At 39.9% G+C, this 14,807-nt stretch overlaps 1 protein-coding gene across 1 annotated transcript; it reads left to right on the plus strand.

Annotated features, from left to right (window-relative positions):
- Positions 1-8,383: 8,383 nt before the first annotated feature.
- On the plus strand, positions 8,384-14,402 carry LOC109238485 (probable proteasome inhibitor). The gene is made up of 9 exons (XM_019404955.1): positions 8,384-8,723; positions 9,601-9,772; positions 9,967-10,113; positions 10,204-10,290; positions 13,198-13,275; positions 13,391-13,422; positions 13,509-13,572; positions 13,654-13,731; positions 14,072-14,402. Exons 1-9 carry the CDS (start codon positions 8,549-8,551, stop codon positions 14,145-14,147), a joined length of 909 nt encoding a protein of 302 aa, XP_019260500.1. The 5' UTR covers positions 8,384-8,548; the 3' UTR covers positions 14,148-14,402.
- Positions 14,403-14,807: the final 405 nt, after the last annotated feature.

Consider the following 14,807-nt stretch of genomic DNA (forward strand, 5'->3'; position numbering starts at 1 on the left):
AAAGCTGTAACTGCATCAGTCTTCAATAATTGCAGCCAGGCGGACCTAATACGGATTTCTTGTCTAAAAATATAGGTTGAACAAGTCCGCTTAACGTTTAAGTTTAATTCAGACCTAATCAGTATATGTAAAGCATGCTAAACTACATTTTCGTGATTCTGAGGAGGCTTATGTGAGCCTTTAATTGTTATGTGTACCCCATAACTGTCCTATATGTTTTGTTTGACACATTAGAATTTTTACCTTTCTAAACTCTTGAAAAAGCCCAAAAATTCCTTCCCTTGATAGGATTAGAAGTCCCAAATGCCTCCGGCACTGATAGGATTGGGACGGGTAATAGCATGCTATAGGTAACGATACCATTTCGCGCTTAATACCTTAACGGGGTGGGAAAGGGTAGATATGGATATGATGACCACACGATAACACCACGTAAACGGTTACCGGGTGTTGTGTGGGGTGATCCATATTATGTATAAACCTAGGACCCCTTCCCTTATTTGTCCATTTTATTTTTGCCAAACTTCAGCTTTTAAACTGCTTTTAACTTGTAACAACTATGTAAAAATTTCTCTTTTACTCTTTTATTCAAGCTTTTAAAACTGCTTCCTCTATCAAAATTCAGTTTCTTTAATTTCCTTAATCCCTTGCAACCATTATGTGAAAATCCCTCTTTGTGTTTGTAATTCTTGCTTGTCTACTTGTTGCTTGCATTTAAAGTCACAATTGTAGCATGACCGGGAACCACACTAGTAGATCTTGAGGGATGCCTAACACCTTCCCCTCGAGATAATTTCTAGCCCTTACCCGAACTCTGGTTTTCAAATTCAAAACCCTTAGTGTCCTAATGCACTTAATCATTAGGTGGCGACTCTTCAAATTCAAAAACCCAATTCCCAAACGGGAATAGAGTTGTCTTCCCGAATGTCGTAAACCCGATCTCGCTTTAGAGAAAAAGGGGGCGTCGACAATCACACATGAGTTTTATAAAAGAGGGCCCTTTTATTTACGACACTTAATGAAGAAGACGTCTCAACTTCATAATGGTGTAAATGTACGACAAAAGAAATAGGAACACACATGTTACTTGAAATAACTTTGATAAAGTTTTCATTTGAACTTTGTCAAGTTTAAATAACATCTTACATGTGTTTAAATAACTTCTATAACTTTTCTCGTAACTGTTTTCTTTACAACAGATTTCAAAAGAGAAAATACAATTCAAGGTTTTCCTTTATAACCTGTTTCTATACATTGCCTTTAACCTAGATATCATAAAATCTATAAGGTTTTTCAACTGGCTTATTGTTATTGGCTCGTAACTTTGCTCTGAACTTGACTCATTCGATGAGTAGACTTTGAGGCTTTGATTTGTACTTTCGACTATCTTCTTTAGTCTTCTTTGCCTTCTTTATATGTATGTCGTATATTATATAGTCCCCCAAGTGTTTGAGCTTTGAAGTATGAAATCTCGAGCACTTGTTTACTCCTCTTATTCGGTCCTTTCGCTGAAAAGGAAAAAACGTACGGGACTCGAAGGTGCGATTATAGATGAAGACTGCTTAACCCTGTTTGAATTTCTATCAGAATAAATTGTAACCCTAGACCAGGAATTTATATTTTTCCACGTGTCTTGCAGGTCCTGACTCATCATTTAGTACAGGTTAGCTTTTTGCCTATCATCTAAAATCGTTAGTAAAATTTTAACAATTCAAAAATAAAATTTGAAAATGAGGGTACCTGCCCGTGGATACTTCTTTTCCTTAGAAATAATATCTCTTCAGATGAACGGCATTCCAATATGAAGGTAAAATCTTGCCATCCATTGTTTCCAGCTCATATGCTCCCTTTCCTGCGATACCGTGGATCTTATAAGGCCCTTCCCAAGTTGGACTTAACTTTCCCGCATTAGCAGCTCTCGTGGATTGAAAAACCTTTTTGAGTACGAAGTCCCCAATCTTGAAGTATCTTAGGCGAGCTTTCCGATTATAATATCGCTCCATAACCTATTTTTGTGCTGCCATTCTTATTAACGCTGCTTCCCTTCTTTCCTCAAGTAAATCTAAGTTTATTCGCATTTCTTCTTCATTAGATTCCTCAGTTGCTTGTGCGTATCTCGTGCTTGGTTCCCCTATCTCGACTGGGATCAAGGCTTCAGCTCCATATACCAGTGAAAATGGTGTTTCTCCCGTACTTATTTTTGCTGTCGTGCGGTAAGCCCATAAAACACCAGGTAACACCTCTGGCCAATTGCCTTTGGATTCCTCCAATCGTTTCTTCAAATTGTTGATAATGACTTTATTCGTCGATTCAGCTTGTCCATTAACCACCGGATGATAAGGCGTTGAGGTAATCCTTTTGATTTTCCAACTTTGAAAATACTCTGTGATTTGTGCGCCTATAAAATGTGGTCCGTTGTCACATACGATTTCCTTTGGTACGCCGAATCGGAATATGATATTTTGCCAAATGAAATCTCTGACCTCTTTTTCTCGTACCTGTTTAAAAGTACCTGCTTCTACCCACTTAGTAAAGTAATTAGTGAGTACTAGCAAAAATCTTACCTTGCCTTTTGCTTGTGGAAGTGGAACCATGATATCCATCCCCCACTTCATAAAAGGCCATGGTGCAATGACTGGATGTAACAATTCCGCGGGTCTATGCATATTGTTACTATATCTTTGGCACTTGTCACATTTAGCTACAAAGTTTTCCGCTTCTTCTTCCATTTTGGGCCAATAATAGCCTGCTCTAATCATGGTTTTCACTAAAGATCTTCCTCCCACATGATTTCCACAATGTCCCTCGTGTATTTCTCTCATCACATAATCTGTTTGAGAAGATCCGAGGCATCTTGCTAAAGGACCACCGAACATTTTACGATAAATATTACCTTGCTTTAAACAGTACCGAGCAGCTTTTTTGCGAAGCGCGTGAGCTTTTTTCTTATCTTCAGGGACAGTTCCATACTGCAAAAAAAGCGACAATATCGTTCCTCCAATACCAAGTTAAATTATTGAAATTTACCTCATTTCTATCTTGATCAAGTACTGAATGGAATAGATGTATTACAGAGGCATTTTCATCATTTGTTACTTCTGCCGCAGATGCAAGATTAGCTAAGGCGTCTGCCTCAACATTCTCCTCTCGTGGTATCTGCACAACTTTCCAGGTTTGGAATTGTCTCACCAGATCTCGCGCCTCCTCCAGGTATTGCTGCAGTCTTGCCTCCCTGGCTATATAAGTCCCCAGCATTTAGTTAACTACAAGTTGCGAATCGCTTTTGATTACGACCTGCTCTATGCCAAGTTCGTGTTCCAGTTCTAAACCTGCAATCACAGCTTCATACTCTGCTTCATTGTTAGTCACAGGATGACATTTTATAGCTTGGCATATGGTTTCACCCGTAGGTGGTACTAAAACAATTCCTAGACCTGCTCCTTTCACATTCGATGAGCCATCAGTAAATAAGGTCTTCCTAGATTAGATCCATTGAATACTTGTAGTTCTTTTTCTGCTTCTGGTTGCATCCCTTGGCTATAATCGGCCAAAAAATCTGCTAACACATGTGACTTTATTGCAGTTCTAGGTTGATATGTGATGTCATATTCATTTAATTCTATGGCGCACTTGGCTAACCTACCTGATAACTCATGTTTATGTAGTATATTACGTAGGGGATAAGCAGTTACTACAGAGATAGGATGACATTGAAAATAGGGCCTTAACTTCCTAGATGCCATGATTAATGCAAGTGCAAGTTTTTCTAGTTGAGGATACCGTGTCTCAGCATCTAGTAATGATTTGCTAACATAGTAAATAGGAGATTGTTTACCTTGGTCTTCACGAACCAAAACAGCACTCACCGCTACTTCTGAAACAGCAAGGTAGATAAGCAACCTTTCCCCCTCTTTTGGTTTTGCGAGCAACGGTGGATTTGACAAGTATGCTTTCAAGCTTTTGATCGCTTGCTGACATTCTTCAGACCATTCGAACTGATCTTGCTTTTTAAGTGCTGAAAAGAACTCAAAGCATTTTTCTGACGACTTGGAAATAAATCTTCCTAAGGTTGCTATTCTTCCCGTCAGTTTCTGTACCTCTTTCTTACTTATAAGCATATCAGGAATCTCTTCAATAGCTTTAATCTGTGCGGGATTTACTTCGATGCCACGGTTAGAAACAAGAAAACCTAAAAACTTACCTGATGAAACGCCAAATGCACATTTCTCGGGATTTAACTTCATATTGAATTTACGGAGAATCTAAAATATATCAGACAGGTGCTGTATATGATTCCTTGATTGTTGAGATTTGACCAACATATCATCTATGTAAACTTCCATGGTTTTCCCTAAATGTTCTTGGAACATTTTGGTCACCAACCTTTGGTATGTGGCACCAGCGTTTTTGAGGCCAAATGGCATTACTTTATAACAGTAAGTCCCCCTTTCTGTTATAAATGAAGTTTTTTCCTCATCTAGAGGATCCATTTTGATTTGATTATACCCTGAATATGCATCTAAAAAACTTAACAATTCGTGCCCTGCAGTAGCATCACTTAGTTGATCTATATGTGGTAATGGAAAAGAATCTTTGGGACAAGCTTTGTTTAGGTCAGTGTAATCTACACAAACTCGCCATTTACCATTCTTTTTTGGTACTACTACAGTATTAGCTAACCAATTAGGGTACTTTACCTCACGAATAGACCCGATTTTTAAAAGTTTTTGCACCTCATCCTGAATCACCTGATTTTTGAACGCTCCCTGCTTTCTTTTCTTTTGTTTGATAGGTGTATATGATGGATCATCATTTAACTTGTAAGTCATTATTTCCGGAGGTATTCCTGTCATGTCAGAGTGAGACCAGGCAAAACAATCTACGTTAGATTTCAAAAATTCAGTTATCTTACCTTTCATTTCGTGGTTCAAGTTGGCCCCAATATAGACTTTCCTTTCAGGCTTTTGTGTGAACAGTTCTACAGCCTCTAACTCCTCAATCGTTGTTTTGATGTTTCCATTTTCTTCCGGTTCTTGGATGGAATCAGGCCTTGAGTCCACATCTGTTCGCCCATGTTCAGTTGAGGCTTGCGTCATAGTATCCTCAACTGGATTCTGTAACTGCTATTTTTCTTTGTTTTTTGTGCTTGAATCTGCTACGGAGTTGATGCTCCTAGGTGTCTGTTGATCACCACGGATTTGACGGATTCCCCATTTGATGGGAATTTAATGACTTGATGTAAGGTAGATGGCACAACATCCATTTCATGAATCCATGGTCTCCCGAGAATCTTATTGTAAGCCATATCCATCTCTACAACATGAAATTTCGTATCTTTGACAACTCCCTCTGCGAATGTTGTAAGTACTACCTCCCCGTTTGTCACGACGCTTGAATTGTCAAAGCCAGATAACGTATGTGCCTTAGGTACTAGCTTATCTTCGGCTTGCATCTCGTTTAATACTCTTAGCAAAATGATGTTCACGGAACTACTTGGATCAATCAAAACTCGTTTCACATTAGTATCATGTACAAGTAGAGATATTACCAGTGCATCGTTGTGTGGAGTTAACACGCCGTCCGCATCTGCTTCATCAAATGTAATACTCTCCTCCTCCAAAACATGTCGGACCCGCTTCCCGTGTGTAACTGAAACTTTTGAAACTTTCTTGGCTGCCGTGTACGTCACGCCATTAATTTCTTCTCCCCTGCTTATAACGTTAACGATCCTTTTTGGTGAAGGAGGTTTAGGAGGTTCCTGCCCGTTTTTCATATATGCTTGTTTACCTTTTTCGCTAAACAACTCAGTAAGATATCCCTACTTTAATAAATGGTCTACTTCTCCTTGTAGCAATCTACAATCTGTCGTTTTATGACCATGATCGTTGTGAAACTCGCACCAGTGATCAGGATTACGCCTATTCTGATTTGATCTCATTTCTTTTGGCCACCGCACCTTATCACCCATGCTTCTTAATACTGCTACCAATTCAGTCGTGCTTACATTGAAACTGTAACCGCCGATTTTTGCCTTAGAGCTTCTATCATCATCACGCGTCTCTCGTGCGTTTCGTTCTTTCCTAAACCTTGATGATGAGCCTGACTCTCTGTCTCTCGACCTATGATCGTACCTTGAATTATCCCGTTTCGATCATGAATCTCGCCCCGCTGGTCCCATATAAGGTTCGTACCTGTTTTTACCGGACCTTTTTTCAGTTTCAGCACGCCTTGAACTTACCCTCTCTTCTTTTTAAAACTGGGTAATAGTATCTTCTTCAATCCGCATCTTCGTGCTGTATCTGTGGTAAACGTCATTCCAGGTTGTTGCTAGAAATTCTCGCAGGCTTTCCTTGAGTCGTCTCTTGGCCTCCGAACTCTTCTCATATAGATTGCTGGTAAATGCCATTGCTGCCCAGTTATCAGGTACGGGTGGCAATGTCATCCGTTCACGCTGGAATCTGTCTACGAATTCTCTGAGCAGCTCCAAATCTCCTTACCTTATTTTGAAAATATCCTCCATTCTCTTTTCGACTTTTTGAGCTCCCGAGTGTGCTTTAATAAATGAATTTTCAAGCTCAGCAAAAGAATTTATAAAATTTTCGGGCAAAAGAGAGTACCATGTTAATGCTCCCCGAGTGAGTGTTTCACCGAATTTTTTGACCAACACTGATTCAATTTCTTGTTTGGTTAAATCGTTTCCCTTTACACCAGTAGTGAATGCAGTCACGTGGTCTCGTGCATCAGTTGTGCCATCGTATTTTGGGATGTCAGGCATCTTGAATTTCTTCGAAATCGGTAGAGGAGCAGCACTGGGGTTCCAAGGTTGTTGCGAATATTGATCCATATCTATTCCCTTGATAACAGGCGGTACTCCAGGTATTTGCTCTATGCGATCGCTTTGCTCCTTAAGCTGTTTCTGCAAGGTTAATACTAAATTTTGTAAATCAGAATTAACTAGGTTACCTGGTTCGCCATCGCGAGATTCGCTGGGAGTTCCACCACTGCCTGAATTAACGAGCCCAGAACGTGGGTTTTCCAAGTTTCCAAGGTATTATTATTCGGAGTTTGTGTTTGTGGTGCGACCGAAAACTGGCTAGCAAAAGCCTCAAGAGCTTTGCTGACCTGTTGAGCGATTAACTTTTGCAAAGCTTCGTTGATTGCCTCATCATTATCCAATTGATTGTTTGCATTTGATTGAGATCCATCAGGAGTTCCTTCTCGAGATTGTCGAGGAGAACTTTGTGGAGAAGGGGCAGGGGTTCCATCACCTTGCAAATTCTCCTGGAGTTGACGGTCTCTTTGGTTGTTGTTGTTGTTGACATTTGACATGATTGATTTAATAAAAAAAACTAATGTAGGAAGGATTAGATTATCAGATTCCCGGTAATGGAACCAATTTGTTTAACCAAAATTTGGGATTTCGGTCAAAGCTTTATTTTAGAAGAACTCGGGTTACTGATAATCAAATATATAATGAATAAAAGAAATTGACTTTGATAAGCAGAAGAAAGCAAAATAAATCTGTATATTGCAATAGTATTTTGTGTCCTTACAAATGTTCAATCTTCCCCCTCTCATATCCATCTCGAAGTAATACGTTTTTTCCTTTATCATAATAGAGTCTTATGACAATTAATGACATTAATGTAACCTTATAATTGGTAATCATAACCGATTCATTACAAATTCCATAACGCTTTCCATAATTAATGCCTATTAACTACCAATAATACGTATCTGTATCTCTTTTTCTACAAAAAGTTCATTCTTCTGATATAACTGCTGAATATCAATAGGTACGAGCTTTTGTCCTTCCTCTGCCCGTGCCTGTTGAAACACGTGCCTTTTTACTTTGCCAATCAGTCACTTTTCTACTGGTCCATGTGTCATGATATATCACCTCGTATTTAATTCTATACACGAACTCATTTTTTTCCAATACAATGCCTAAACCTTCTCCGCGTTTCCCGAAGTCTAGAAGCTACACTTGGTCCAGGTTCGCTTTTTTACCGTGCCCATTCTTAGCTACACCGTTCGTTCTTCCATGTCTCGATACGAGGGGCTCCTGGGCTTCAATTAAAATCATGTCGTGCCATGCTTCCCCTTTGTTCCCGAATTGCGGAATCCAGAAAAACTCCGTCCCCGATTTTACTCGTATACAAACTTATCCAATTATACAACTAGCACAAGACAATGTAGGGAAGAAGAGCAACATTACAATTTGAACTGGTGATTAAAATATATACATATGACTTAATTAGACTTTTAAACTTCATTTTCAGCCAAATGCCACAATATAAAATGAAACAAAGTAATTGTCAAATTTGATAGTCCGAGGACCTAATTGAATTATATTCTGTGCAAAATTCGAGAGACAAAGACTCAAGTCGGTGCGGGATACCTATTGGCTACTAGTACTAGAAAACTCTGGCTTTACTTTTCATTTGGTCATTTCTTCTTCTACAAGACTACAAAGCACTAGAAGTTGTTCCACTCATCTGAAATCGCATAAACACTACTCTCTTCTTCTCACATCATTCCGGTAACAATGGCGACGGAGCAATCGGTTATGGCAGTAATACGGGCCTCAAGGCCCACTTTCCGTCAGGCCCACGATAAGGTAGCTTTCGCGGTGCACGCTGCGTTCCTTGCTTCTGGGTTTGTTCTCCACGCCACTGGGCCTTCCGCCTCCACCGACGACGCTCTCTCTTCCTCCTCCACTGGTACGTTTTTCTCGTATTTTAAATTTTCAGCTTTCCCGTTTTTTCTTTGATTTTAGGGTGTTACCATTATTTGAATTTTTGGTATTGGTTTTTTGATATTCCAGCTATGAACTTATTTAATTGGAGTTTTTAGAATGAAAGTTTTGTGCTTTATGTATTACCCCCCCCCCCCCCCCCCCAATAGTTCTTCAACTTGGTTAACTGCAACTTTAGAATTGTGAGTATTATTTTGTATATTTCTTGAGCCATTTGATCAAACTTGAAAATTTGAGTGCTGGTGATTGTTCTTATTTAGAAGCTTATGGTTTTGGTCAATAATGAATATTATTAAAAAGAGAGAGGCTATTTTGTCCCAGGGCTTTGGTCTAGTGGTAAGAATGCAGCAGGTGATGTGTGGGGGTTAGGTGCACGTCACAATTCGGATTTTGTTGTAGATAAAAGCCTGGTATTTAAGTGGAGAAGGATAGAGGGACAGACCCATTTATCCACGAGTTTTGAGCCGTGCTTTACTTATTTCTTATTCCTAAAGACTAGAATTGAGAAACTTTACTATTTGATAAAGATGAATAGTGGAACTTTATAGAGAAACAAGCACCAGAAGAGATTACTGCATTTTAGTCTGTCCTTATCTAGTTAAAACAGAAAGAAGGGGAGTATCTGCCTTTTAAAGTCCTGTTCCTTTATACATCTGTGTGGGTGTCAATGATTATTGGAAACTTCAGTTTCTGTTGATATGCCATTATTTTGGCTTCCACCTTTTCTTTTGCAGTCTGTTTCTGAGATTTTCAGGTTATTTCAGATAAACTTCTGTGTAATTAGGAATGATTAGGATGCATCATATGTATTTGCAATGATTGTGTCTCTTTCTTTTGAGTAGATGAGGTAGGGATTGATCATTGGAATGAATCTGAGGACAGTTATGCCTTTGTGTATTCAAAGCCTGAGAAGAGCTCCAAAAAGGTGTTGGTGAAGTGCCTTGCAATGAACAATAAGCTGCTTATAGATACACTTAGGGATGGCGACAACGAGCCTCTTCATCTTGAGCTAAGGTAAGTTCCTTTTTTTTTGGTTACATCAACAAACCTCCAGCTCTGCATTATGACCCCTAAACCAGTGCCAGGAGAAAGTAGCTTTTTTCCCTTCCGTTGCTAGTTGAAAAAGGGAATACGTTCCGAGTGTTCCGTTATTCTTTTGATTTGTAGCGTTCTGAGTTTTCTAATTGGTCCATCTTGCTAATTTGCAGCGTCGAGGACTACATTGTCAAAGATGGGGGAACGAATTACAATGCCCAGTTCAAGAATTTGGGTAAGCTGGTAGGTGAACTAAACAAAGAAGTCCTTAGCAAATATAGTGGTTCTTCTGTGGCGAATTCGTCTACTCAGACTTCAAGGTACGTGCCATTGGTTTGTTTTTCAACTTGTAATTTGGACTTTAGAGATGTGACAAATTAAATTCATAAGTTACAATTCCCTGTATGCAGTTCTGGAAAAGGAGGACTCGAAGACCAGCCTGGTGCTGAGCGCAGATCTGATTACCCGTATCAGCCTGGAAGTTCTTTTCCCTCAGGGTAATGCCAAATAAAAGAGATTTGTTCTTATTCCTGTCAATAATTATTGATATATACCTTGATATGTAGCTTATTGGTTGTTCTTACGTAGATACATGCAGTAGATCCTCGATTCATAAGAAAACAAATTTTCAGAATCTCACTTTATATGAATTACATCATCATATATATGTGAGGTATGATTGTATAATGCTCCTCTACCTTGGTATCTTCAACTTGAGATGCATATACCTTAAAAAAAAAAAGAAAATGGAAGGATTCCAAGGTGTAGGTTTTTGTTAGAGGTGAAAGATGGAGAGCTGCCACTCTCCTCCTCGCCTCCTCTCGAATTCCTGTACTTGTTCCATCTGTATGACCTTGGATTATGTACTTTCTTCCCTTTCCTTTAGGTCTCGGGAGGGGCGAACTGATTGGGAGAAGACAACCTAGCCTGCTAGCCCTAGATGCTATTCACCTCAAAGTATGCGTTTCAAGTTGCCATACCTTGGCTCGATACCTAGCTAGCAATGCCTCTTTTTCAATTTCTCCTAATAGTTGTTCCTTTAGCTATTTGAGCTACACTGACACTAGCATGCACTCCGGGCTTTCCTTGTTCCCGGACTTTGTGATGTGAAAAGGCTTGGCTTTTTTTAATCTTCCAAGCAGGCCATTCTTTCCCTACATGATTGTTCCTTCATGGACACCCTAATTTCTAGGACTAGAGAGATCTAGATTTTCAAGATCCGACAAGAAAAGGGCTCGAAGGACTACCATGTGGCATGCTTACTTTAATTCAACTTGTAAAGATGGAGATTCCATAAGAAAAAAAGAGGCACTGGACATGCCACAAAATATAAGAATCAAAATGTGGAAGTGAATCATCAATGTTGGAAGAACTTGAAAGTGGTTTTACTTTCTCACGCTATGTCAACAAAACTGGAATAGATGAAAGGCAATGGATCAATTATGAACCAAGAAAGAGCACGTCCGGCACCTGCTCCAAATGAAGTAGCTTCCCCTGCCCCTGTCGTCCCCTTTCCATGTCAAGAAGATGAGATCATAGGGGGTGACAGTGTAGAAAGCATCCAACAATGGCCTTTGACTTTGAGGAGAACAACCCCTCCTTCTGCTGAGGTCATACATCATACAACAGAGCCGAATTGAAGCCGGAGACCTATTAGAGGTCAAGGTCGATATTCTCAAGGTCATGTCTGGCCTTGATCCGGAAGGAGATTGGACGGGACGGGAAGCTCGGTCCCTCGAGAATCTGTGTATCACCACGGGACAAGTCTCCTTCGAATTCTGCAGTATACCTTTGTAAGGTCTAGGAGTTGAAGTTCATATTTTAACTGCAGTCAACGCCTAATCAGATGGGCCGTTACTGCTCAAAATCTAACTCGAAGTAGGGGGCCCTGTGGAGGGAATATAACTGTTTCCCTTCATGTTCCATCCACAGGCCACATGTGGCATGAATCTACTTGGGTGTTATCTGTTGTCTTCTTCCCACTTAATAAAAATTCTGGAGCTGACATGGTAATTCCATCTTGGAATAGTCTCTCATCTTTCTCTTATCAAGAGCTATATCCTTTACATACAACTAGCTTAATCATTTCGGATGTCAACCTTACACTAGCAGTATTTTGGTATTCCTTGATGTCTTACTCACCTCTGTCATCTCTATGTTGATCCTCGAGGGAGATCGCTCAGCTAGATCCTTGAACAATACCCCTCTCGACTGCTGTTGGAGCTATAGCAGTGCTGACTTGCTCTTTCTATTTTTCCCCGCCTTTTTCTCTTGTTCTGGCTCAGCTAGCCAAGCGGTTATCCTCTTCCTAGTCATTTGGCTTTTGTCTTAGGTTGGGGTCTCTGAAGAGGAGAGCTTTTGATTATCCTTTCTGTAAGAGATCCCCATCCATTTTTCTTCTTTATATGGAAGTTATACTTTTATCATTTGAGGAGTCACTCCCAAACACCCCCCTCCCGCACCCCACTAATTTCGCAACCTATGTTGCAGGTTCGTCCCATAGGTACTGTGGTGGTGGTAGGATTAAATTTCCTCATAAAGAGCCTTTCATCCTGCATCTCAGAAAATAATTTTAGGCGCTCAAGGATGTTTCTGTTCAAAGTTGGGATGTATTTGCTCCCCTGTCAGACTGGCAGGCTTTTCAAACACTTCCAAGTCAAGCTCTAAGCTCTGTTTTCCTTCTGTATTTTCTCATACAAAGTCCTTACATAAATCTTCCACTCCTCTTAAGCAATTGCAGTGATTTTCTTCTCTTCCACTCTTTTAACCACTTCTTTTAGTGCCTCTCTTTCTGAGATTATGTTAGACCAAATAAAATGAAACCCACAAGGGTGTGTTTCTAGTGTTGTTATTTAAGGGTTATTTGAGGGTTCTGCTATTTTGCTAAGTGTTCAGATTTAGTTCATTTGTGGGCCTAAGTATGTGATTTGGTGATGAGCTGTTAATGGTCGGCTGTGGCAGTTATCAGTAGATTTTATAGGAAATATATGGAAAAATTGAGAAGAACAGAAAAGAAAGCAGGTTCTTAGTATAAGTTGCGTGGATAATTCGATGAAAATCAGATTAGGGATCAACGGATGGAAGAGCAGGCAGACAGATAAACATGCGATTGCTCTCTATTTTCAGTTTCTGAGAGGAGGGTAATTTATGCTCAGTAGTTAGGTACGGTAGGAGAGATCCCTTATGGTGGGACAGATTGTTCTCGAATTCTGGGTAGCATTTTTTAAGTCACCAGAAATATGTGTAGTATTGGTTGTTGACATCCCCCACACACACGAGCGCACACACGCAGGCGTTGACTTGCCCATCGCAAAATTTTGTTAAGAGTTTCAAGCTCCGATATCATGTTTTATTGGAGGCGGTGGCACAGAATTTTTACTTCCTACATTACATGGATTATACAGATATGTGGTTCCTCCCATTCCTGGCTCTGGTGGCAGTGATCTTTTCCCTGGGCCTGGTGCTGGAGTTTACCCAACCAGGTTTGATATCTTTGTGTTTTCCCCTCTCATGTTGAATGGCACTTGCCAGTTGGTGTATTCTGATTTGTATACATGCTAATCTTGTCTTTCCACCATCCCTTTTCTGTCATTGTAGAGGCGAACCAGGAGGTGGGAGCATGCTTGTAGGTGTGTGACTAGTTTTGTCTTAGTTCAGATAAGGAAGTCCTAATTTTGTCTTTTGCCAACTGAGCTCTTTATGTTTTATGATGCAGGGCCTAATGACCCTCGCTTTTTTGGTGGAATGGGTGGGGATCCTCGTTTACCTGGAGGACTGCCGTAAGTCTCTCTCTTTCTCTCTCATTTCATAGATGGGAAGTGCATATTGTAAGATTGATTTTATTTGGTCTTTTCAAACAGGGGTGTTCCACCAGGTGCTCGTTTTGACCCGTATGGACCACCAGATGTTCCTGGCTTTGAGCCAGGTCGCTTTATCAGGTACTTTGATGCATATCTCCTGTCGGTTAGTTTTAGGTGAAATTCTGTTCTTCCCATCTAGTGTTTACTTGTTAGATGTAAACACAAAATTGATATGGCAAGGCTTAACTAGCAAGAGGGAAATCTCTAAATCTCTATTTTGGTGCCTTATGCCTTTCTCCTTGAAAAACTAAGTGTACACGACGTAAAAATCTGTTGTTTGCAAATTATTTTGTTGAGTGAAAATAATCCAGCTTTGTAAATTGCAAGTTGCTTCTGTAAAAGGAAACAAGTTATTTCAGCTCTGCGGCTTCTGTTTCTTTGTTCCTCTTTACTAATTTCATTGTAAAATTACATGCAGGGACCCGAGGAGGCCGGGAGGTGGAAGGCCCCATCCAGATCTGCCGCATTTTGGTGGAGATTCTGACTTTATATAGGAGTTGTGACTTTTGTGTTGTGAAAGACAGTTAAGATACATTCACTTTGGTGTTCTTTTTTTTATTCTTTCTCCCTGTTTTGTTCTCCTAGTCTTGCATATTGCGGATTTAGTGCCTGGTTGGTCAACGAGGTGTATATATGTCTTGCCAGCTTTAAATATATCTACGTTACAATTTCGTTGGCCAGGATTCTTGTTACTTGGTTTTGTTCATATTCTCACTGCATTGCGTGGTGTTGTGACATCCTTTTTGTCAATATGCTGTCTTCTAGTGCTTATCGCTCCATTCATTGGTCTAAGCAAAATTCATTTAGATATGCTATCAAGAAGGGAAGTAACTCTTTCTTAACTTGAGAAATCTTACGTGTAGTAATGTGCTTCCCTCATTGAACTCTTGCTGCAATTCTATAAGCTTTTTCTGCCAAGTATCGTTTGAGGATACTGCTTTTGAAGACAACTTCAGCTAAATTGCTAAGAGGAATTGGTAGTAGTGGACTTGGCTGTTTCGGCCGAGGACAGGGAGATATGGAAAAAGAATCGTAGTGAGTCATGTATTCTCAAAGCTGGTTGGGAATCGATAAGAAATCGAACAGGCATTCAAGCTTGAATGCCATTCCTACAATAATTAGTATAAGCTCTTATTTGACTTTGTATGCGGTTC

This window comes from Nicotiana attenuata, unplaced genomic scaffold (genome assembly GCF_001879085.1).
Source record: "Nicotiana attenuata strain UT unplaced genomic scaffold, NIATTr2, whole genome shotgun sequence".
Lineage (NCBI taxonomy): Eukaryota > Viridiplantae > Streptophyta > Magnoliopsida > Solanales > Solanaceae > Nicotiana > Nicotiana attenuata.